Genomic DNA, 26,162 nt, shown 5'->3' with positions numbered 1-26,162 from the left:
AAGAGAAACACATTTTAACCAATGGAACTATGCCACAAGATTTCACTTTTTTTAAACAAAACAAACTATTATATGTAAAATAATTAAATAAAACAAGCATTATTAACTTAATATGGTTTATAACTACATATGTTATACAGTCAGATTTATTTCCTACTCCCCTGCCCCCCCACGAGAAGTTTCTTAGAAGACACATCAATCTTAAACTTATTTACTTCCGTAGGGACCACCCATAAGTATGCCACAGTCTTATGGAGATTTCTCCTCAGTTCCAGCTATTCTCCGCGGTAAAACTTTTATTTGCCATCCCGTGACTGTGGATGCCTCAATTCTTTGTTTTGGTTGCTTTTCCAATACTTTCAAGCTAATCTGCTGATGTTTTCTTTGCCACAAGACTCTGTAGAGACCATTGGAGATTCTCCGACTAGTGTCAAACTGGGTAATCTTCCGAGCTTCTGTTTCCTCATAACATTTAAACGGAGATTAGGCCTTATTCGCATACCACATGGTAAATGGTGTTAGTTTTTTTTGCTCTGCTTACAGCGCAGGTCTAGCTAGCTATCATTTACTTCAGCTATCTCTTAGTGAGCTGCAAACCACATGAGGTTCAAACTGCAGCTAACTGTTTAAGGAAACACCCAGATACATTGAAACCAGGGAATTTCCCTGAGCACCACCCAACTCCAGAACATTGTAGCCTGCTCTGGGATGCCCTCAAACCAACCTTTTAGGTTAATTATCCCTCATTAACAGTTTCTTTTTTGATCTGATTAAGCAAGTAGGGTTCAGTGAATGCTTTTAAACAAATATAATGCTAATTCCCAAAATAAAAGCATTTCTCTGGAATGCCCTTGTTCTTGAAAGCAGCACAGGCATCACTAAGGAAGCCCACCTGCTTACCTGTCTAGCTGTTAACCTCTGGCCTCAACCTCTTGGGTGCAATAGACTCTAAGCTTGCTTTAATTGCATTTATCCCATTTTCTACAGTTTAACTTTAATTCCTAAAACTGAAAATTATATACTAAAACACAGGAACAATAAATGAAACAATGGGTAAAATATAGTAAAAAATCCATTATTAAATGTCTGCATTTATTGGGGTGGGGGGGAATGCTGCTGGTTCACTGAGCCTAGGCTGCATTCACTCCAGTATTGATACGACAGCAGTGTATTCAATTTATTTATTTGAAATGCACTTGCATCAGCCAGCTCTTGATAATTTAGATTTTAATTGTTGCAAAATCCTTGCCATACTATATACTCATAGAAGCAAAGAATTATAGAAGTTAGTAAATTATAGAATAGCAAAAATAGAATTCTTATGATGATTTAGACATTTAGAAGCTGCAATAATTACAGACCTATTGGTTTTGTTTCATCAATTCCATTCTTTTACATGAAACTGGTCGGGTAAGCTTGAGTAATATGTCTACATCAATAACCTAGTAAACATCAACCAACATATATTTAGAAGAGGGAGTTCCTACTGACTGACCACCTTAACTTGTTGGAGAAAGTAACTGTACAAGTGGAATATGCAGTGCCCAACAACTTGGTGGGCCTAGACTTTCAAAAAACATTTAATAAAACTATTAAACTCAAAGCTGTGGGAATCCAAGGTAAATACTGGAAATGAAATTGTCAATTGTCTCCCTCTCCCCTTCTCACTCTTTCGTCAATGAGTCACATCTGAGTCTGATGATTATTGAAATCAAATCTGTCCTACAACATGTTGTACATCGTTCACAATTTTAAGAATACTTAGACTATTTCTTGAATATCGCCGTTCAGATTTTTTTTAAGTGCTTCTGACGTCAGTTGATACCCAACAGAAAGGCACTTTTGTGCTAAAGGAAACGTTCTGGCTTAAAACCATTTATATTTTTTATGAATGAGCAACAGGAAGGAAATGGTATACCACCATGGGTTAGACATTTATAATTGTAAGAAAGTAGTGGTGAGAGTGGGATTTGGACGTGGTATGATGTTTTATGGCAGAATAAATGCTTAGATTAATATTTTGCTTTGGAACATATCTTCGTTTATAAAGTATGTGAACAACTATTTCCATGATTAATACTTGATTTCTATTACAAGTGCTGGCACAAATTGTCTTTGCAATGTTAAACTATAAAAATTCTGAATAATGAATTACATTCAGCCTTAGCTTGCTTGTAATTTAAAATTAGTGTAAAAATACCTGATCAACCAGCTCTTAAATTGATTTACATTTTATATTATTTAAATGAAACCGTTTAACTCCCAAACTCTCTTGATTTAGGTACTGTCAGCTTGGACAGATTAAGAAAGTTGACTCATGGCTAAATGATTGTTGTGGAAAGGGGAATTCCATTTTATGGATCACTGGTACCTACCTGTACTGGAACAAGAAGGAATAGTAGTCCTGGGATGGGCTTCATCAGAACTGGGCTGGGAGCAAGGGCCTAGGTGAAACGAAAAATAAGTCTATAAGATAGGACTAAACCAATAAAGGAAAAGATGGCTCAGACAGAAATAAAAATAAGATCAAGATTTTAAAAAGGGATGAGAACAAGGTCTAGGCCATCAAGGTCTAAGATAAAGGCAATATGGACAAAAGTGCAACAAGCAAAAAAAATAATAGTTTGATAAGTTAAAAGGTGTGTTTAAAAACATTAGGAGTTATGGACAGGGCATGGTCTACAGCCCGATTCAAAGCTCTCTACACTAATGAACATAGCGTACAAAATGAAATAAATGAATTAGAAATGCAAGTTCATCTTACAGGGTGTGACAGTGACCATCACGGAGTACTGGCTACAAGCTGGGCATTACTGTAACATAAGTATTCCAGGTTATAAGGAAAATTTGGGAAGGAGGAGTAGCAATATGTACAAGGGACAGTATTGCAGCATTAGAGGGGATATCAGTATGGATGAGCAGATAGTAGAAATGCTTTGAGTAGACTTGAAGTGCTATTTGATAGCACTGTCAACGGCACCTTCCATCGCTTTGCCTTTGGTCGAGAGTGGACCGATGGGATGATAATTGGATAGATTTGATTTGTCCTGCTATTTTTGTGGACAGGACATAGTGTTAGACTTCTTGTAGCCAGTTGGCGAAGGAGGAGACCTGTAGTCAATCTTTACTTAGTTTTAGATTTATTCACAAAGTGCGACATCACAAATATATAGTATAGCTCCTAACTCCCAACCCACCACCACGTGTCAATATGTGCCCGAATCATTACCCAATTAGTGATCCCAAAGGTAGACACTTTGCCCAGCTATGTGCTAATTGCATAAATTAAGGCTATTTTCCACATCATCAGGTGGATGCCAGTGTTGTAGCTGTACTGGAACAGCTTGACCAAGGGTATAGCTAGTTCTGGAGCACAAGCCTTCAGTCCTACTGCTGGGATGTTGTCAGGGCCCATAGCCTTTTTTATATCCAGTGCTATCTGCCATTTCTTGATATTACATAGAGTGAATTGAATGGGCTAAAGATGGCATCTGTGTTGGGGATCTCGGAGGTTGAGATGGATCACCCACTTGGCACTTCTAGCTGAATTGAAGATGGTTGCAAATGCTTCAGCTTTGTTTTTTGCGCTGATGTGCTGGGCTTCCCCATCGTTGGGGATATTTGTGAAGCTCCCTCCTTCTGTTAATTGTTTAATTATCCACTACCATTCACAATTGGATGCAGGGCTGCAGAGCTTTGATCTGATCCACTGGTTATGGGAATGCATGGTTCTGTCTATTGCATGCCTACTTAGCCCCTCAAGCCTGCTCCGCCATTTAATAAGATCATGGGTGATTTGATTGTAACCTCAACTCCACATTCCCATCCAGCCCCATAACCTTTCACCCCCTTGCTTATCTACCGCTGCCTTAAAACTAACTAAGACCGTTTCCACTGCCTTTTGAGGAAGAGAGTTCCAAAGATTCACTACCCTCTGAGAAAAAAAAATTCCCCTCATCCATCTTAAATGAGCGTCCCCTTAAATTTAAACAATGACCCCTCGTTCTAGATTCTCCCATGAGAGAAAACATCCTTTCCACATCTTCCCGGTCAAGACCCCTCCGGATCTTATGTTTCAATCAAGCCACCTCTTATTCTTCTAAACTCCGTAGATACAAGCTTAGCCTGTCTAACCTTTCCTCATAAGACAAAACACCCATTCCCAGTATTAGTCTAGTAAATCATCTCTGAACTGCTTCCAATGCATTTACATCCTTCCTTAAATAAGGAGAGTAAGTTTGCAGACGACACTAAGGTTGGAGGAGTTGCAGATAGTGAAGAGGATTGTCAAAGGATGCAATGGGATATAGATCGGTTGGAGACTTGGGCGGAGAAATGGCAGATGGAGTTTAATCCGGACAAATGTGTTTGGAAGGTCTGATACAGGCAGGAATTATACAGTAAATGTCAGAACCCTTAAGTGCATTGATGGGCAGAGGGATCTGGGTGTACAGGTCCACAGGTCACTGAAAGTGGCAATGCAGGTGGATAAGGTAGTCAGGAAGGCATATGGCATGCTTACCTTCATCGGCAGGGGTATTGAGTATAAATGCTGGCAAGTCATGCTGCAGCTGTATAGAACCTTGATTAGGCCATACTTGGAATATTGCGTGCAATTCTGGTCGCCACATTACCAGAAGGATATGGAGGCGTTGTAGTGGGTGCAGAGGAGGTTTACCAGGATGCTGCCTGGTCTGGAGGTTATTAGCTATGAGGAGAGGTTGGAGAAACTCGGATTGTTCTCAATAGAGCGACGGAGATTGAGGGGTGACTTGATAGAAGTTTACAAAATGAGTGGCATGGACAGAGTAGATAGAAGCTTTTTCCCAGGGTGGAAGAGTCAATTACTAGGGGACATAGATTTAAGGTGAGAGGAGAAAACTTTAGAGGAGATGTGCGGGGCAAGTTTTTTACGCAGAGGGTAGTGAGTGTCTGGAATTCGCTGCCAGAGGAGGTGGTGGAAGCAGGTACAATAGTGGTGTTTAAGAGGCAGCTTGACAAATACACGAATAGGATGGGAATAGAGGGATACGGACCCCGGAAGTGCAAAATGTTTTAGTTGACGGGCAATATGATCGGCGCAGGCTTGGAGGGCAGAAGGGCCTGTTCCTGTGCTGTACTTTTCTTTGTTCTTTGAGACCAATATTGTACACAATGCTCCAGATGTGGTCTCTCAATGCCCTATATAACTGAAGCATAACCTCTCCACTTCGGCGTTCAATTTTCTCACAAAGAATAGCTTTCCTAATTACTTGCTCTACCCACGTGCTAACCTTTTGTGATTCATGCACTAGGACACCTGGATTCCTCTGCAATCTCTCACCATTTAGATCATATGCTTTTTTATTTTTCGTGCCAAAATAGACAATTTTACATTTCTCACGTTACGCTCCATTTCCCAGATCTTTGCCCATTCACTTGACCTATCTGTATCCCTTTGTAGCCTCCTTATGTCCTCTTCAAAACTTACTTCCCTACCTTCCTTTATGTCAGAAAATTGAGCAACCATGCCTTCGGTCCCTTCATCCAAGTCATTTATGTAAATTGTAAAAAGTTGAAGCCCCAGCACTGGTCCCCGTGGCACACGACTCATCACATCCTGCCAATCAGAAAAAGACCCATTTATGCCAACTCTCTGCTTCCTGTTAGCTAGCCAATCTTCTATCCATGCCAATGTGTTACCCCCTACACTAGAGCTTTTATTTTCTGCAGTAACCTTTGATGTGGCACCTTATCGAATGCCTTCTGGAAATGTAAGTACAGTACATCCACTGGTTCCCCTTTATCCACGGCACATGTTATTTCCTCAAAGTACTCTAATAAACTGGTTAAACATGATTTCTCTTTTACAGAACCGTTTTGACTATGCCTGATTGCCTTGAATTTATTTAAATGCCCTACTATAATGCTTTTAATAGTTTCTAACATTTTCCCAATGACATCTTAAGCTAACTGGCCTATAGTTTCCTGCTTTTTACTTCACTCCCTTTCTGAATAAAGAAGTTAGATTAGTTATTTTCCAATTTAATGGGACCTTCCCCGAAACTAGGGAGTTCTGGAAAATTAAAACCAACATATCAACTATCTCACGAGCCACTTCTTTCAAGACCCTAGGATGAAGTTCATCAGCGCCCGGTGATATGTCAGTCTACAGCTCCAATAATTTTGTCAGTACCATTTTCCTGAGTTCCTCCGTCCCTTCCATTTCCTGATTTATAGCTATTTCTGGGATATTATTTGTGTACTCTCTAGTGAAGACTGATACAAAATACCTATTCGGTTTATCTGCCATCTCCTTATTTTCCATTATTAATTCCCCAGACTCACTTTCTGTAGGACCAACACACTCTCTTTGTCAAAAGCAAATTACTGCGGATGCTGGAAATCTGAAACAAAAACACAAATTGCTGGAAAAACTCAGGTCTGTTGAGAGTAAGACGGAGTTAACGTTTTGAGTCTGTATGACTCTCCTCCAGAACTCACTTTGTTAACTCGTTTCTTTTTTAAGTATCCATAGAAAGTCTTACTATTGATAATGTATTTCTAGCTAGCTTTCTCTCATATTCTAATTTTTCCTTCCTTATCAATCTTTCAGTCATTCTTTATTCTGCCTAAGCTTCCAACCTGCCATCCATCTTTGTGCAATCATATGCTTTTTCTTTAAATTTGATACTATCTTTAACTTTATTAGGTAACCACAGATAGTGGGTCCTCCCCTTGGAATTTTTCTTTCTCATTGGGATGTATCTATTCTGTGCATTCTAAAATATCCCCTTAAATGTTTGCCACTGCATCTCTATGGACCTATCCTTTAACCTTATTTGCCAGTTCACTTTAGCTATCTCTACTTTCATGCCCTCATAATTGCCCTTATTTAAGTTGTCCTGTGTTGTATCTTCACTGGGTTGGCACCTAATTTTTAGGCACCCTGGTGCTGCACTGGGCATGCCTTCCTGCCCTCTTTATTAAACCAGGGTTGATCCCTTACCATTGATGATAATGGTAGAATGAGGGATATGCTGGGCCATGAGGTTACAGATTTTGGTTGAATACAATTCCGCTGCTACTGATGGCCCACAGCACCTAAGGAATGCCTAGTTTTGAGCTGCTAGATCTGTTCTGAATCTATTCCATTTAGCATGGTGGTAGTGCTATACAACACGATGGAGTGTATGCTCAGTGTGAATATGGGATCGGCCTCACAAGGCCTGCAATGGTCACTCCTACTAATACTTTTAAGGACAGATGAATCTGCCGCAGGTTGATTGGCAAGGATGAGGCCAAGTAGGTTTTTCCCTCATGTTGGTTCCCTCATAAGGAGGGAACTGCTACAGGCTCATTCTGACAGGTAATCCCTTCAGGTCTCGATCAGCTGAGTCAATAGTGATTCTACGAGTCATTCTTGGTGATGGACGTTGAAGGCCCCCATCCAGAATACATTGTGTGCCCTTACCACCCTCAGTACTTCCTCCAGCTGGTGTTCAACATGGAGGAATACTGATTCATCAGTTGAGGGAGGACCATGAATCAGTTAGAGGTTTCCTTGCCCATATTTGACCTGATCTATTGAAACTTATGGTATCCAGAGTCAATGTTGAGGACTCCCAGGGCAACTCCCTCCCAACTGTGTACCACTGTCCCTCCACCTATATTGTCAGTGCACATCATCAACAAAATATGATGCATTATGATCAATAAGAGTCCTGACTTCATTTGTTTTCCTCTCTTTAACTCTTCCTGTCCTTATGTCAAGAGACGTATAGCAATACCTTAAACTGTGGAAAGGTAAATACTGACACTTGTGCGATTGATGCTACAACTTTCCTCCACTCCCTCCTTCCCTATAGGGGAGCTCTGAAAATCTACTGAACACTTCTCAAAGACAACATGGCCTGGATGAAGAATTTGATGGGAAGGATTGGGGAAATATCAAACAAGCTGGGGTGATGCACCTTTTGCAAGATCACTCGGGATTTGTTCATCCAGAGCCCTGGAAGCAGATTATTCATTGATCTTGGTCTAGGGCAGAGATTTCCAAACTTTTATTTCTTGAGTTCCCACTTCCAGCTGCTCTCATACCCCCATACAGTTTTAATGTTTTAATCCCTTTAATGCCCAAGCTTTGTACAATTGTGCAAACTACAATACTTATATACAGCTTAAACAATACCTTAGTCATACTACTCAGCATTAATGTTACAAATAAGGGTGTTTGAGCAAATTGTTATGACTGCAGCCGATGTTACGCGCTGAGCAAGCCAAATCCCAGAGGGAAACTTGTCGTACTGATCACAATTTTTTTTTTGTATTTTGAAAACATGGGGAAAACTACTAATCCCAGAAGCATAGAATCTCAGTAACACTTATAGGATTCTAAAAATAAAAGATTTATTAACCAGAAGAAAAAAAAACTTAAGCATGCAAGATTAAAATTACACAGTTAAACAGTCTTGCAAAACATTCCCCTGCAAAAAAACCCACCTGGTCAGAACACACGAGTAACCTACTTGGCAACAGCTCCCTTATAGATTTATAACCATAAAAATCCAGTAATATTACCAGAGGCAAAACTGCCGTCACTTTAGTGAAAGGTATACCACATGACTTCTCACTTCCTCCACTCTGCTGTGGAATGGAAGGAGGTTCAGAAACAAACTGCTTTCTGAAATCCAAGACTTTCCTGGCTTGAAACTGGATGGCTGCTTCAAATTCACAACTTTTCCCAGCACAGAGCTGGTCTCAGGACATTTCTCCCATGTGGCCAACATAAATCAATTAAACATCTTTCCTTAATTTTTCTTTCCCTCTTTGATATTGGATGCCATTGTTCTAAGCACTTCTTTGAACTCAATTTTTCCGTTTTACAGGTAAAATAAAATTTAATAGCCTTTGCTTGTTTACTTATGAAACTCTTTAAGTTGTATAAGTCCCTTGTTACTTCTAAACTCCCTTTGAAATTTAGCAGCTGAAAAGTCAAGTTACCTATCACGTAATGCAAATTTAAAACCCAGCCTATTAACTCATAAATTCAACTTCACCAAAGCTACCCCTCATTACAAATGCATGCAGCTAACACCTTTACCTTTCAGCTCTCTGCTCTCACAGAGAAGCTGTCTTTACTAACCTTCCCCCAATTTAATCACACACACCCATCCTTCTTTACAGAATACCACCATATTCCCAAAGATATTTTTTTTAAAAATCCATCTTCACAAAATGCACATAATGTTTGGAGTGGAAGGTAATAGTTTCAGTTGTAAGTTTTTTTTTACACAAAGGCTTTGGCAATACTTAGAGCAAATTTTTTTGAGCCCCCACCAGTGGGTTTGCAGGTGGAGGGGGCACCTGTAAAATTCCCCAGGTGGCTTTCCCACTGCCTACCCATCCGCCCCTGACCTGCCCTCACTCCAATTGAGGCCTTGAAGTGACCAATTTACTGGCCACTTCCTGCCTGGCCTCAGTTTTGAGGCTGGTGGAAGGAATTCAAGGATGGGCAAGAAGCCCAGCAAGTAAACCTGCTCAGGCCTCAGGCAGGAGAGGTGGGGATCCAGGGTGCCTCCATCACTGACCCCCTTTCCGTATTGGGTGCTGCCCTCTCTACCCCATCTCTATCTGGTCCCCCTCCCCACCTGGCCTTGCCATAAGGGCCACCCTACACCCCAGCCCTTCCAGGCCTCCTTTTCCACCCCTATCCCAAGACCCCACACCTACCTGGTCTTGTAGGCTCCAGCACTTATGCTGGTGGGACTGCTTATAGACCCATTTGTTGCCACTGCTCCTGGTGGCACTGCTTGGAGCTGTCGGCCAATCAGATTGGCTGGAAGCTTTCTGAAGCAGGACTTCCTCCCAAGTGGGAGGTGCAAGTCCTGCCTCTAGCTAATTAATGCTCCATGGAATGTTAACTGGTACGGGGCAGCCATAATTGGTGGGGATCCATTCTCCATCAACTTTTTCAGCGGCGGAGCAGGAAACCCCGCCATCTGAAAATTCTGCCCCTTGATTTCCATACGTTGAGTGAAAATCCACTTTCACACTCGTAAATTGAAGCAAACCGTATCAAAGCCTTGGCAGACGTGTCTGACAATTTGGGGAACCCTGCTCATTCAAGTTTGGACCCAAAGCTCAGTCAACAGCTATTGGAACTAATGGTCATGCTGAGCTGAGTATGTGGAGTAGCCTGAAAGGTACTGTGCAGGCCTTGTGCGCGGTTGTGCATTGTAAACAACTGCTTGCACACAACAATGCTCCCCAAAGTTTCAATAGTCGGAACTTTCAGCTGTCAGTTGAGATGTCCAGAAATTTGCAGTGCGGATACTGCAGAAAGAATTATGGGTACTTCAAGAAGGTGGTGGAGGCAGGTTTCATTTGAGGTATTGATAAGGGAATTGGATTGCTATCTGAAAAGAGAGAATGTGCAAGTTTACTGGGATAAGTCAGGGGATTGGGCCTAGTTAGAACCCTCTTTCAGAGAGCCAGTGCAGACTTGATGGACTGAATGGCCTCTTTCTACACTGTAAAGATTCTGTGGCTAGTGGACCAGTTGTTTGCATTTTACTGGGTACAGAATGGACCTCTTTCATCAGTTTCAGTTAAATTTAGGATGACCAATCCATCAGTTCAGTCTCAATCCACTATCAATAATTAAGACACCATTCTAATTTTGATCAATTTTTCCTGTTTGACATTTCCTAGGAACGTGCTCAGACATTGCAGAATTCAAGAATGAGGAAGGCTATTTTAACCAGAAGCAAACTTACCCACTCAAATTCCAATGAACACATTTCTCAGCACTGGATGTCATTTGGTCTTGTAACCACCAGACTGAGGATGACAACATGTGTGCCTTTCCTTTCCTTCAGATGCATTACCCTTATTGCATCCTATTGTACTTGACATCAACTACATCAAAAAAAAATAGGATTGCTTACGTAGTTGCTTAGAATATTTAGTTTCCTCTAAATATTGGCATTTTAGATTAAAATGTTTCATATTACATTATGCTGTCAAATTATGCATTTCATTTGATTTAAGTTGGGATCAGTGCATACTTCATATAAAATTGATTATTTTTATTAACGTATGAATTAGGAGCAGGAGTAGGCCACTTGACCCCTTGTGCTGCTCGGCCATTCAATAACATCATGGCTGATCTGAATGTAACTTCAACCCCACTTTCCTACCTACCCTCAATAACCTTTCATTCGCTTGTTTATCAAGAATCCATTTAGCTGTGCCTTAAAAATATTCCAAGACTCTGCTTCCACTGCCTTTTGGGGAAGAGAGTTCCGAAGATTCAAGAGAAAAAAAAAAATTCTTCTCACCTCTGTCTTTATTGAGTGACCCCATATTTTTAAGCAATGACTCCTAGTTCTAGATTCTCCCACAAGAGGAAATGTCCTCTCCACATCTTCCTTGTCAAGACCCCTCAGGATCTAAAAGGTTTCAATTAAGTTGCCTCTTACTCTTCTAAATTCCAGTGGATACAAGCCTAACCCACCCATGCCTGGTATTAGTCAAGTAAACCTTCTCTGAATTGCTAATGCACTTAAATCTTCCTTTAAATAAGGAGACCAGTACTGTGTATAATACTTCAGATGTGGTCTCACCAATGCCCTGTACAGCTGAAGCATAACCTCCCTACTTTTGTAATGAATTCCCCTCACAATAAACATTAACATTCTATTAGCTTTCCTAATTACCTGCTGTACTTGCATACTAACAGTGAATCATGCACTAGGACCCCTCTGAATCTGAGCTCTGCAGTCTCTCACCATTCAAAATTCAAAGCTTTTTTTTATTCTTCTTGCCAAAATGAATGATTTGCCCACATTATACTCCATTTACCAGATCTTTGTCCATTCACTATCTACGTCGCTTTGTAACCTCCTTATGACCTCTTCACAATTTACATTCTTATTTATCTTTGTGTCGTCAGCAAAATTAACATCTATTCGTTCGGTCCCTTCATCCAAATCATTTATATAAATTGTAAAAGTTGAGGCCCCAGCACTGGTCTGTGGCACACCACTCGTCACATCCTGCCAACCAGAAAAAGACCCATTTATGCCAACTTTCTGCTACTTGTTAGCTAGCCAATCTTCTATCCATGCCTATATGTTACCCCTACACCGTGAACTTTTATTTTCTGCAATAACCTTTGATGTGGCACTTTGTCAAATGCCTTCTGAAAACCTCAGTACAGTAGATCACATCCACCAGTTCCCCTTTATCCACAGCACATGTTACTATTTCAAAGAACTCCAATAAATTGGTTAAACATGATTTCCCTTCAACTATATTGAACTCTGCCTGATTGCTTTGAATTTTTCTAAGTGCCCTGCTATAAAATCTTTAACAATAGCTTCCAACACTTTCCCTATGACAGATGTTAGGCTAACTGGCCTATAGTTTCCTGCTTTCTGTCTCTCTCCCTTCTTGAATAAAGGAGTTATGTTGGCTATTTTCCAATCTAATTGAACCTTTCCTGAAACTAGGGAATTTTGGAAAATTGAAGCCAGTGCATCAACTAACCATCTCACTAGCCACTTTTTTCAAGACCTTAGGGTGAAGTCCATTTGGAGCTGGAGACATGTCAGCTTGCAGCCCCAACAATTTGCTCAATACCACTTCCCTGGTGATTGTAATTTTCTCAGAGTCCCTCCCTCCCTTCCATTTCCTGATTTACAGCTATTTCCGGGATGTTACTTGTGTCCTTTATAGTAAAGACCTGTTTAATTCATCCGCCATCTCCCTATTTTTCCATTATCAATTCCCCAGGAGCACTCTTTAGGACCAATGCTCAATTTGTTAACTCTTTTTAATTAAATATCTATAGAAACTCTTACTAACCATCTTTGTTTCTATATGAATTTTTCCCTCCTTATTAATCTTTTTGTCATTCTTTGCTGTTCTTTATATTTTTTTTCCAATCTTCTGACCTGCTACCCATCTTTGCATAATTATATGCTTTTTCTTTAAGTTTGATATTGTCTTTAACTTAATTAACCACGGATGGTGGGCCCTCCCCTTGGAATCTTTCATTCTCATTGGAATGTATATATTCTGTGTATTCTGAAATGTCCCTTTTAAATGTCTGGCACTAAACCTCTATTGACATAGAGGTTAACCTCATTTGCCAGTTCACTTTAGTTAGCTCTGCTTTCATGCCCTCATAATTGCCCTTATTTAAGTATAAAATACTAGTCTTGGATGCACTTGTATCTCCCTCCAAAATGAATGTAAAATTCAATCATATGATTGCTGCTACCTAGGAGTGCCTTCACTAGGAGGTAATCAATTAGTCCTATCTTGTTGCACAATACCAGGCCTAGTATAACCTGCTACAAAAACAAAAAAAAACGCTGGAAAAACTCAGCAGGTCTGACAGCATCTGTGGAGAGAAAGACAGAGTTAATGTTTTGAGCCCGTATGATTTCCAGCATCCGCAGTACTTTGCTTTTATCCGAGTATAACCTGCTCCCTGGTTGGCTCCAGAACCTGCTGTTCTAAGAAACTATCCTGGAAACATTCTATGAACTCTATGCTACCTTTGCCCATCTGATTTTTCCAATCTATATGTAGATTAAAATGCCCCATGATTATTGTTGTACCTTTCTGGCAAGCTCCCATTATCTCTTTTATATTCTGCCCTACTGTGTAGTTACCATTAGGGGGCCTGTACACCACTCCCACAAGTGACTTCTTGCTGTTATCATTTCTCATCTCAACCCAAACCGCTTCTACATCCTGGTTTCCTGAACTTAGGTCATCCCTCTAATGTGCCAATACCATCATTAATTAACAGAGCCACCACTCCACCTTCTCTTAGCTTCCTGTCCTTCCTAAGTGCCACATAACCTTCACTATTAAAGTCTCAGCTGATGTCATCCTGTAGCCATGTCTCTGTCATGGCTATCAGATCATACTTGTTTATTTCTATTTGTACTTTGCACTATCAGTTCACCTGTTTTTTGAATGCTATGCCTGTATAGATACATAGTCATTAGTTTTGTCCTTGTATTATTTTTGTAGCATCTAGCCTTATCTGCTGATTTACTCTTAGATTTGTGCCCTCTGTCCCTACCTGTCAGTGTATCATTTCCCATTTTAATACCTGTCTTTCTTGCCTTGTCTCTACTCTTTGATTTACCACATCTTCCCAAATTTGATTCCTTGTCCCAACTATTCAGTTTAAAACCCTCTCTACTTTCCGAGTTTTGTGGCTCGCGAGGACACTAGCCCTAGCACGGTTCAGGTGTAGACCGTCCTAACAGTACAGATCCCACTTTCCCCCGTACTGGTGCCAGTGCCCCACAAACTGGATCCCACTTCTCCCCCACCAGCCTTTGAGCCATGCATTCATTTCTCTAATCTTATTTGTCCTATGCCAGTTTGCACGTGGCTCAGATAATAATCCAGAAATTATTACCTTTTTGAGGTTTTGCTTCTTAATTTGGTGCTTAGCTCTTCATATTGACAATGCAGGACCTCCTTCCTCATTCCGCCTGTATCATTGATACCTACATGGACCACAAGCACTGGATCCTCCCCTTTCCACTGCAAGTTCCCCATCAGCCCTGAGCAGATGTCCTGAACCATGCAGGCAACAAAGCCATCTGGACACTCACTCTTTGCTACAGGTAACAATGTCAATCCCCCTTACTATACTGTCCCTTACTACCACTACATTCCTTTTTGATCCCCCCGCTTGGATGGCTCCCTGTACCATGCTGCCATATCAGTTTGCTCATCCACTCTGCAGCTCCTGCTCCCAACCAAACAAGCTGAGAGAACCTCAAACAAAAATAAAAATTTATTTGTGCTGGAAAAACTCAGCAGGTCTGACAGCATCTGCGGAGAGGAGCACAGTTAACGTTTCGAGTCCGTATGACTCTTCAACAGAACCTCAAACCTGTTAGACAATTGCAGAGACTCACACTCCTGCTGTCCTGCCCTCTGGGTCCCCTTACATGTCTCACTCGCAGTCACACCCTCCTGTCCCTGGCCACTGACCAAATCAGAAGACCCTATCCTAAGTGGTGTAACTGCCTCCTGGTATAAAGTATCCAGGTAACTTTTCCCCTCCTTGATGTGTCACAGGTCCTGCAGCTCAGCCTCCGGCTCACAGAGTCATTGAGCTGAAGTTCCTTAAGCCGCAAACACTTACTGCAGATGTATTTGCCTTGGATCACAATCCAGGAGCTCCCGCATGCTGCAGCCTTGACACATCACATGTCTTGCCATCCTTAATGTGTTTTAAATAATTACTTAATTATATTAATCACTTATTTCTTATATATATTTTATTAACGTTACTACCAAATTGTGTAGTATTTTAAACCTTAGGGATAGAATGGAACTTATCCACTTACCAGATACTTGCCAAACAGCTAACTCCTTTCCCTGTCATAGAGCAAGAACCAATTTCTATGGGGTGAGAAAGATAGGAAGGGGAAACGACCGACTCCTACCCCCAACTCTCCTCTCGCTAAACTCCAAGTCTTCACTCAGTCAGCTGCACTCTCATTTGTCAAGGCTGCACTAAAAGACACTGAATCAGTCAGCCTGCGAAGTTGGTGAAAATAAATCCGTGTTCTCAGTAAGATGACTTTTCATAAAAATTATAAAAGTCAAAACTAGCATCTTGAAATATAGGGGAAAGGGCATTGCAAAGAAGGGAAAATCTTGGGCAACAACAAGCAGAGTTTTTTTTTTCTTTAAAGCTGAATTATCCAAGGACCACTTTCAAGGAAATATTGCAAGTTGCATCTGTAACCCAATCTTTTCAAAACAGATTGAGAAAGCTCTAAGTCTTAGGTTTCTGTATGATCCGAGTGAGCCAATGCTCAAAGAAACTTGTGAATTGTACATTGTAAAATAGACCTGTTCTCAAAACAATCACAATCAGATAATTGGTCAAACCTGTGAGAATACCAATTGCCTTTTGGCAATCAATTTTATCCATCACGTTTGATATTGTCTTGATGTAGGTTGTGCCAAAAGCTCAATTTGCCCTCGTCCATCTGTTACAGCTCGGGAGCTTTTGTAAATACTGTTATCGTCTTTGATGTAACCTCTGTAATCTTTGCAGGTATGTCATTTTAGAAGTAATTCATGTGCAACTTTCTAGAAAACAAATAATGTATTGATTAATCAGGGCTGTTTTAGTGGCAGCCAATTATTTCTGTTAACATGGACACTGTTCAGAAACACATGATGCTGAAATAATGTTTTATGTGGATGTTGTGGAAGGAATCTGTCTTTAGTAATTCAAGCATCTTTTTTGACATTTATTGAAACCGATGTTTTCAGGTTGATCAGATATGGTTTTGAATATGAAGAAATATATCAAGTCCTGTGGCATTGGGGATGTGACGACGGACAGGTAGAGGATGCTGCTGGCAGTCTTCAGTCATAACCTTGCACACAGGTGGCCTCAGGGTGACAGTTACTCTCCACAGATCAGAACAGTTGTGGGGTTCGTATTCTCCTGAGGTTACAGAGCAGAGTTTTTGAGTATAGCGCTGCTCTCCCCAATCTGGGGAAGAGGAAGAAAAGCACTCAGTAGCACCTATTCTCCAACAATGACACATAACAGATGATATCAAAGAAGCATTCTGATGACCTCAGCAAGATAATTAGAGTACCACCCTACCAGGACAAACTCCTTATTTTTGGTGATTCGAATGCTCAAGTGGGCACAGACTAATACATGGGAAATCATGCTTAACTAATCTACTGGAGCTTTTTGAGAATGTAACTAGTAGAATAGATAAGGGAGAACCAGTGGATGTAGTGTATTTGGATTTCGCACTGCAGGGATCTATATTATAAATGACTTGGATGAGGGAACCAAATGCAATATTTCCACATTTGCTGACGACACAAAACTGGGTGGGGTTGAGAGTTGTGAGGAGGATGCAAGGAGGCTCCAGGGCGATTCGGTGTGTGTGCGTGTGTCAGATGCAGTATAACATGGATAAATGTGAAGTTATATGCTTTAGTGTGAAGAACAGAGGCAGAGTATTATTTAAATGGTGATATATTGGGAAATGTTGATGTACAAAGGGATGTGGGTGTCCTTATACACCAGTCAATGAAAGTAAATAGGTGCAGCAAATAATTAGGAAGGCAGATAGTTTGTTGGCCTTCATTGCAAGAAGATTTGAGTTTTGAAGTCTTAGTGCAATTAGACAGGGCCTTGGTGAAACCACACCTGGAGTATTGCGTGCAGTTTGGGTCTCCCTACCTAAGAAAGGGTATACTTGCAATAGAGGGAGTGCAGTGAAGGTTCACTAGGCTGATACCGGGGATGGCAAGATTGTTGTATGAGGAGAGATTGGTTTGACTGGGCCTGTATTCACTAGAGTTCAGAAGAATGAGAGGGGATCTGATTGAAATGTATGAAATTCTAACGGGGCTAAACAGACTGGATGCAGGGAGGATGTTTTTCCCCTCTGATTGAGGAGTCTAGAACCAGGGGCCACAGTCTCTGGATATGGGGCAAGCCATTTAGGACTGAGATGAGGAATAATTTCTTCACTCAGAGGGTGGTCAACCTGTGGAATTCTCCACCACAGAAGGCTATGGAGGCTGGGTCACGGAGTAGATTCAAGAAAGGAATTGATAAATTTTTGGATATTAGTGGCATCAAGGGGTATGGAGAGAAAGTGGGAATATGGCGTAGAGAGAGGATCAGCCATGATCATATTGAATGGTGGAGCAGGCTCGAAGGGCTGAATGGCCTACTCCTAGATTCTATGAGAGGAGTACTAGGACACCATGGTATTGGTAGAGCAAACTCCAATGGCCAACTTCTCAGCGCAGAGAACTTGATCTAACCATCACAAAAACAAGACTTCCAGCAAGCAACCAACACTGGCACATGTTGGACTGTTGGTGTATGTCAGAGAGATCTCAAGGGTGTGCGCTCTACCCACTCCCTTAGAGATGCAGAATGCTGGTTTGACCATTGGCTTGTCTGGAGTATTGTCCTTGAAGATAAAATCAAAGACACTTCAGTCAAGTCATGAAGTAAGCTTGATTTAACTGTTCTTAAAGACCTGGCCAAGAGACAAGAACTGGAACACAAACTAGCCACAGGAATTGCTGATATCCTGGAGGACAATGCTGCCATTGAAGATTCTTGGAAGAAGTTAAAGGATGTTACTTACAGCACAGCATCTGAGGTCCTAGGATTCATTAAATGGAAGCACCAAGGCCGGTTCGACAATGTCCAAGACATAAGCACTTTGTCTAGAAGTTTGCCTGGCGCTCACAGATCTTGCACATCTGACAAGAAATTACCAGCAAGGAACGTCAGATACCATTACACAAAGCACATGCTGCAGGTCAAACTGAGAGATGAAAAACTGATGGTGGGGAAACGAGGCTGATAAGCTTCAAGCAGCTGCTGATTATAAATGACCTGAAGGCTCTGCACACAGGTCTGCGATCAATCTATGGCCTCAAAGCCATCGTCTTCAGCAAATGGCAATCAACTCCAAACAAATAGACGTGCGTTTCTCTGTCATTGGACAAAGCATTTCAGCAATTTCTTAAATCAACAATCCATAGTGTGCAATTCTACCATTGAGTCACTTCCACAGCACCACACCCTGGAAGAATTTGCTCTCGATCCTTCTCAAGCAAAAGTCACAAAGGTCATAAATCAGCTTTCTATGGGCAAGTCGCTGGGAGCTGATGTTATGCATTTGCAATATTCAAGTACAGAGGAACTCGCATGGTTGAGAAAGTCTCTAGTCTCTTCTGTGTAATGTGGAACCAGGGCGCTGTGCCCCAACACTATAAAGATGCCTCCATAACTCATCTCTACAAGTGGAAAAAGAGCAAATTCATTTGTGACAATCATCATGGAATATCACTTCTTTCAAGAGCAGGAAAAGTTCTTGCAAGGGTTATTCTTAATTGAATTGTCACTCACCTAATTGACTTGTGTGTATCCAGAATCACTCTGGCTTCCATGTAGGATAGGGAACAGTAGATGTGATCTTTGCAGCATGTCAGATTCAAAAGTCCTGCGAACAGGATAAGGATTTCTATATGTTGCTCATTGACCTGATCAAGGCTTTTAACATAGTAAATCGGAAGGCCTGTGGAAGGTTCTGTATAAATATGGCTGCCTTGAAAAGATGATGTCTTTCGCTTGGTTCACAAGCAAACACTGTGCAAAGCCACTGCCGCCTCCACCCATCCCTCCAACACTGGCTTTATAGGCAGTATTTGCAATTTGTTTTACAAATTGAGACTTGGTCTAACTTCACACATCAGACTACATCAAACTAGACTGTAAACTTTTTTTTTGCTGAACACATCTGTTGAAGCGACACGAAAATCCACACATGAAATCCTGTTGGGCTAGGAAGAAAAGTGCACTCTGCACACTATCAAATCTGAAAGTCCTGTCAGACCTTGTTTCTACCATTTCAAAGTTCATCCCCAATATGCCCTTGCACAGCAACTGTTCTGGATGTTCTAATTTACTTTGTATTCATGTCATAAGAATTGTGGAAATCTGCTGGTTGTCTTGCCTAGAGTGAAAAATAGATCAGATTAATTATTTAGACTGAGACCAATTGGGATAATTTGTCCTTCCAATAGTCTTCCCTCACACTCACTGCACAAGCAGGAGGAGCCCAGGACAGAACAGTTGAGCATATCTTTAGAGGGGAGGGGCAACTTTGTCTGGATTAGGGAGTGACAGCAGACATGCTCAGAGAATTTAGCATTGTGTTCATATTCAGTGTCTCCTTCCAACGCAAGATGTCAGTCCACTCTGCACAACCTTCTATTATTACTCCACACTAATGCAGACTTCTGCGCATGCATACTTAAGGTCTGTGCAGGGCTGCATGAGCGTGGTGACATCAGAGTGCATATGCATGAATTTCAAAATTTTCAGCATTTCCCAGGAAGTGTCGGTAGGCATGGGGAGTGTTGGGCAGCATTTATGGGGACCCCATTTCTCATCACCTATTCCCCTCCTCCTCACCCCCACCTTCCCACTCCTCCTCAACCTGTTCTCCCTCCCAAGAGACACCGTGTAAAGGGAAAGAATAAAAAGCTCTTCTGCAGATGAGGACTAAAAAGCTGAATCATTGGTCACGAGTTTGCCTTATTGGCATTTTTTTTCTACAAGCTTCACTTGCAACTCATTGAAATAAAGCAACATTTTTGCCTCAGTGCTTCAGGCGCTTTTACTCTTTAAAGAAAAACTTAGACTGATATGGAAAAAGAAACTATCTTTGCAGCTCGCTGGTGACCTGACTCTCTGAATTTAAAAATGTGAAGGTGTTCCTGACTTGAGCCCAGTGAGTCAACAAGGAAGAAATTTTAATTAACGCTCACTGCATGACTCAGCTGTCCAGCTGTGATGATTTGAGCAGCACCATCTTTGGTCTTGGTCATCCCTCTCAACAACAGAACTGAGTAAAACAGTCAAACTGTGCATGCATGGCGTTGGCAGAAAACAGTCGTTCATATTTTCCAGAAGAAATGCCTGTTCCTGCACACTGTCATTTTTAGCTTTATAATTAGATTGACACCACTGGATGCGAGGAGTAATTAAATAAATATTGTAACTTGTGTGAATGCAGTTCAAGGCATTTATAATCTTAGGACTGGAAAAATATTTATCTCTGCTATTATTTTCAATATATGCTTCTGGGTTTTGTGCTATCAGCCATGAGTACATACAATAGGATCTATGCTTTTGATATGTTGTCATTCATTCATGCAGCATTGTTCGTTAATAATCCTTGTGATATTCAGCGATTGAGATCCTATGTTGAGCATATTATTACAAGTATGCTATCTGCCTATTAAGTATAATAAACAACCTAGGAATAAAGTTCAATACAGGATATATTATCTTTTACAGCAACCCTGTGCACCTACCTCCCATCCAATGGCCCCACCAAGTCCCCTCACCAACAGCAACAGTAGTGGCAGCAATAATACAGGTTGGGAACAGCTCAGTAAAACAAACCTTTACATCAGAGGACTGCCACCAGGCACTACTGACCAAGATCTGGTGAAACTCTGCCAGCCGTAAGTACCCAAACATCCTATTCTAAGCAGCCATTTACATTTTTTTCTTTGTCCAATTTACTTTCGGCATTATTGGAATAGTTTTTTCATATTTTAAATCTGTATAATTGCACTAAGGAGTTTGTATGTATTAGAACTGACTCAAATTACAGCAGTTGGGTTTAGTTTGCAATACAAGAGTTATGCTTTTGCTTTAGCTGTGTATGTCATTTAGACTGTGCTTCGTGCTTTGGAGCTCAAATTTATCAAGCTGCAGAATGGTTTCACTAAATAATTTGATTTCAATGGATTAGAATTTAGAGTCTATATTAAAACGAAAAAAAAAGTCACAGCAGTCAATTGATATTCAAGAATTAAAACTGAATTTGTCTCCTTTTGCACACAGGTTGACTTGTTGGACTGATCTAAAACAAACCGTTATAAAATATTAAGAAAGTAAACATGCTTTTTCAGTGACCACATCTTACTTAAAAGATAATGACTTTAGGGTGAAGTTTTTGAATATTTAAAAAAAAAGTCCTCTTTTTAAAATCTTCTATCCTGTAGAATAAATTTGATTTTTAAACTTATTTTGTGGTTAGCAGCCAAGCAACAGCGCTTGCCGTTGACCTCGAAGAAAGCTGCCCCCCAGTGATCAAATGATCTTTGTGGTATGGTTTTCCCGGTTCTTGAAGGCAGTTAAATCTGATACCAGTTCAAGGGGATATTTTGGCATGCAGCTGCAGTGATGTTAGCAAACAGGTAAGCAGCCAATCGCACTCAGTAAAACAGGAAATTAAAAGCACTTAACTTTTTAAAAAGTGAAGGATATTATCAGATAGTAAATTAAATGAATATGATTGGATTAAGATAGAAGCTAAAATAAAGATAACCAAACATAAAAAAGCCCACATTTTATTTTTTTAATCATTATGGAGACATTGGACATTCCACAAATATAAAATTAGTTTCTGAGGACTGGTGGAGATGTTTAGCAGTTATGAAGTTAGATGCCATTAAAAATGCAATTGTATCTCATTCAACAAGTTGTAACTTCTTCAAGAATTTTTACAGCAAGACTAACAGCAAAAATTAGAAGCTCCTGTGAATTCACAGATTTCCTTTTGTTTGGGGTGTCACAAATGAAGCATAGAATCACTGACAGCAATTTCTGGATTTCCACATTTGTGTGCACATGTGTGGGCTCCAGAAGTTGCTGACTGTGTTTCACTGGCATTATTGCTGCAAAATCGGGCCATTGTTGAGGCTCCATGGACAACTTCAGGTCTCAAATTCAAATTTGAGATGCTTAGGTGATGTCAACAAGCAACATTGAATCCAGTGGTGACTAACATTTTAGGCCCCTTTGGGTGGCTTGAGCATTGAATAAGTATACAGCAGCAGCAGTTTGAAGTCTCCATTATCTAATTAGTTAAGCATAGACAGTGAGTAAATGCCTTCACCCTTCCAAATTCATTAAAAGTCCTGTTATGGTCAGAATTGGAGTGGTAGGATCTGGGAGTCATATTTTTATCCCTCCTCACGTGGCCATAACAGAAATTCAGGAGCTAACATCTGGGATTTGAATTCTCAGACAATGAGAACAATTGGAAGTGGGAACTAAATTAAATTAATCCATAAATTTAAAAAGTCTAGTCCAGGCTTTCTTGTGTACAGTGCTACTGTACTAACAAGACAACCATATTTGATGCCAGTGCCTTTTTTAGAACAGATGGAAATTACTTTTGAGAATTTAAAGGTTCTGTCCTCTGAGGTATTTAAAAAGAGTAGCTAAGGAGTTGGAGTTAGTCACCCAAAAGCCACGAGATTTGAATTATTAAAACTGGTCACCAAAGAATTGGATTGCAAACCTGAGAAGTGAAAAAGATAAAATAGCTTTGGTGGAAATACAGCTAGAACCAAGATTAATAGAGTTAGAACTCAATATTAGAGGAAGAGAGAGGAAGCTTTCCAAAGAAGTCAGCTAGAAAGGGAGATAAGACTACGTGAACAACATAGTGGGGTAGAGACAGCGGGGGCAGGCTGGAAAATAGTACTCCCGACAAGCCAGGGACAGTCTACAAACATGAGTATATGAAATAGGAGCAGAAGTAGGCCATCTGGCCCCTCGAGCCTGCTCCACCATTCAGTAAAATCAAGGTTGATCTATTTGTTTCGAATTCCACATTCCCAAGGGAATCTGTCTAGCTCCACTTTAAAAATATTCAATAATCCTGCCTCCACCGCCTTCTGAGGCAGAGTTCCAAAGTCGCATAACCCTCTAAGAGAAAAATTCTCCTCCTCTCTAGGGAGGCTAAAAAGGCTAGAAAAAGCCAGCAGGAATTTGTTGAAGTGCAGGGAACTGAGAGGGCTTTGGAAGCCCTACAGGGGATGATAGAACCCGTGAGGGTTGGAGTGGCTAGGGGAGAGCTACTTGAATTTAACAAGGCTGAAGCCAGGCCAGTGGAAGTGAAACGGGTCAGGATAGAATCTGAGAGAGTCACGGTAGCTAAGGAATAGCTATTTGATGTTTAAAAACGCAGAAGTCAGGCCAGCAGAAGTAAAAGAGGTCCGTAAAGGCTAAAACGGATGAAAGAAGAGAGCCAGTGATCTGTTTAGCAGACACCTTCATGGTAAATTTAAATGGGGACCAGGGAAGTTCCCAACTAGACCAAGGAAGAGTGAGGGTGATGGCCCACTTGATTGAAGAGCCACGGGAGTACAGCAGGAGGCTGAACATCCACTTGGGAGTAGTAGTGTTCCAGGGGACATGCAACAGGTTTGGGGAAAGCCCATTCCCAAAATAAAAGAGGAAGGGAACCTACCCCAAAGCAGACAACACTTGTGGAGACTACAAGGGGACTATCTGTGAAACCCACACAGGGTTAACCACTGGTAAGCAAAGCAAAACAGACCAAGTTTTAAACCTCAACCAGGACAGCAGTATTGATGGAAAATTTACTAAAAATGCCAGATGCAAGTCCAGAATTCCTACAGGAGGCAAAAGTCAAATTACATCTCTCTAATCTCCTAGAAATCAGATTTGTAAAAGTGCCTGGGTTTGAGCTCATAAATTCACAGGGATTTAAACCAATCCGAGCAGACCAGGTTAGCAATCAGGAAAATATGCATTCTAAGAACTTCTGTGCTAAGCAGCATGAAGGCAGAGCCAATGGGAATTACAGAATATCCCTACCCTGAGAGGTAACCAAGGGCAGTTTGGCTGTTATCAGAAAACTGGGATCTAACAACCATGTAAAAGCACCAAACCTTTTAGACGGTACTTAATCTGGGGTTACAGCAGGGAAAAGGCACAGGGTTTCTGAAAAAATGACCAGTCATATCAAAAGAAGAAAGCAAATTCCGAACCCTTTTGCAAGCCTAATATTTTCCAATAGAGACAAATTTTGTTTGTAACCAACACCCTGAAAGGAAAAGCAATGTAAAAGCATGTTATCCAGAGTTTTAACATAGTTTCGGATGACCTGGGTATCAAAACCCCAGTAGAGCAGAATGGATGCAATTACATTTAAAAGTGTGAATGGGTGTGCATGTGTTATTTTTAGTTCTCTTAATATTTGGATGTTTGCCCAAATATTAAGGGGAGGTGATGGCGTAGTGGTATTGTCACTGGACTAGTAATTCAGAGACCCAGGGTAATGTCCTGGGTACACAGGTTCAAATCCTGCCACGGCGAGATACTCTGACAGAGGCTAGAGAAATAGTGAGGGATTTAAGCACATTAGAAAATGCAATGCAGCATCATCCACAAGCTAAGTAAGCAGCCAACACCCAGCTCTACCTCTTCTCTACCCCTTGCAACTTCTGGCCATTGTCAAGACTATTTTTTGACACCCAATCTTTGATGAGCCACAATTTTTCCCATTGTTAATACTAAAATCAATGTTTTTGATACCCACCAGATACTCTGTATCTTTCCCACTAATTCCATTGGTCTCCTTGGTAACTGCCTCAAACTGAACCAGACTGTTGGCAGCTTCGACATCTTTTCAATCCTGATCTGAATTTTGGACCTTGTATTCTCCCTAACAAATACAGCCATCTTCCACCTTTGTAACAATCCCTCTCTGCTCTGCACCCTCCACTCTGCTGCTGAAGCCCTCACCTATGTCCATTGTCATGTCCACATTCTCCTATTTCAATGAGTCGATCTTTGGTATTTTTTAAAAAAAGGAGCAGTCGGAGAGAGGAAGCAGGAGACGATGAAAGTTGAGATCTGAAGGTATTAATTAAAATTAATAGTATACACGATGTACCTACTAGATTCTAAAAGAGGGATTAGATTTTTCTTAGATCTTAAATGGGCAGATTAGTCCTGTAGCTTGCAATTCCTGTGGCATGTGGAACTTGAAGACACTTCATGTATCTTGGGTGGCCATGCATGCAGGAAGTGTCTCTAGCTACTTGAACTCGAGCTCAGGGCTATCAAGCTGGAGTCTCTTGTGGAGCATCAGGGAGGCTGAGAGTTTCCTGGATCATATGTTCCGGGAGGTGGCCACTTCACAGGCAGAGTTCAGGATGGGTGGCCATCTGGAAGAGTAGGAAGAGGCAGGAAGTAGATATATCTTCGGGTGTGTGCCACACTCAAACTGGTACTCAGCACTGGAGAGTGCTGGAAGTGACGACAAGTTAAAGGATTGCAGCCCAGACCATGACACCAATGGGCAAGGTGCTGCACAGGCCATTGTGGGAGATTCCATTGTTTTGGGGCGGGCGTGAGGGGTGGAGGGGGATTGCATTTCTGTAACCACCATTGTGAGTCCCTCATGCTGGGGTAAAGGACATTACTGCAAGGGTGCAGAATATTCTGCAGGGGCAAGTGAGCCAGTTGGTACCAATGATGGAGAGGGCAGGTATTGAGCTACTATGGTTCAACTTTCAAGAGCTAAGGAGGAAGTTAAAATGTGGGATCTCAAAGTTAGAAATCTCTGGATTACTCCCAGTTCCTCTTGACAATGAGGATAGAAATAGGGAGGATCAGTGTAGGCCTGGAGCAAGGGCTTCATATTCTTGGGGCATTGGGACCAGTTCTGTGGCACGAGACTCCGATTCAGAATGGATGGGTTGCACCTCAGCAGGACTGGGGCCAATGT

At 41.2% G+C, this 26,162-nt stretch overlaps 1 protein-coding gene across 13 annotated transcripts in view; it reads left to right on the top strand.

The window, feature by feature from the left end:
* LOC144686695 (RNA-binding motif, single-stranded-interacting protein 1-like) overlaps positions 1–26,162 on the top strand; it is a 637,597-nt gene that overhangs the window by 365,519 nt on the left and 245,916 nt on the right. For all 13 annotated transcript variants that reach the window (XM_078552250.1, XM_078552249.1, XM_078552248.1 and 10 more), the window contains one exon: positions 20,900–21,069. In XM_078552250.1, the coding sequence (XP_078408376.1) occupies positions 20,900–21,069 (170 nt within the window). The remainder of the gene's footprint in view (positions 1–20,899; positions 21,070–26,162) is intronic.

This window comes from Cetorhinus maximus, chromosome 11 (assembly GCF_964194155.1).
Source record: "Cetorhinus maximus chromosome 11, sCetMax3.hap1.1, whole genome shotgun sequence".
Lineage (NCBI taxonomy): Eukaryota > Metazoa > Chordata > Chondrichthyes > Lamniformes > Cetorhinidae > Cetorhinus > Cetorhinus maximus.
This window is presented reverse-complemented; position numbering and strand designations above follow the sequence as displayed.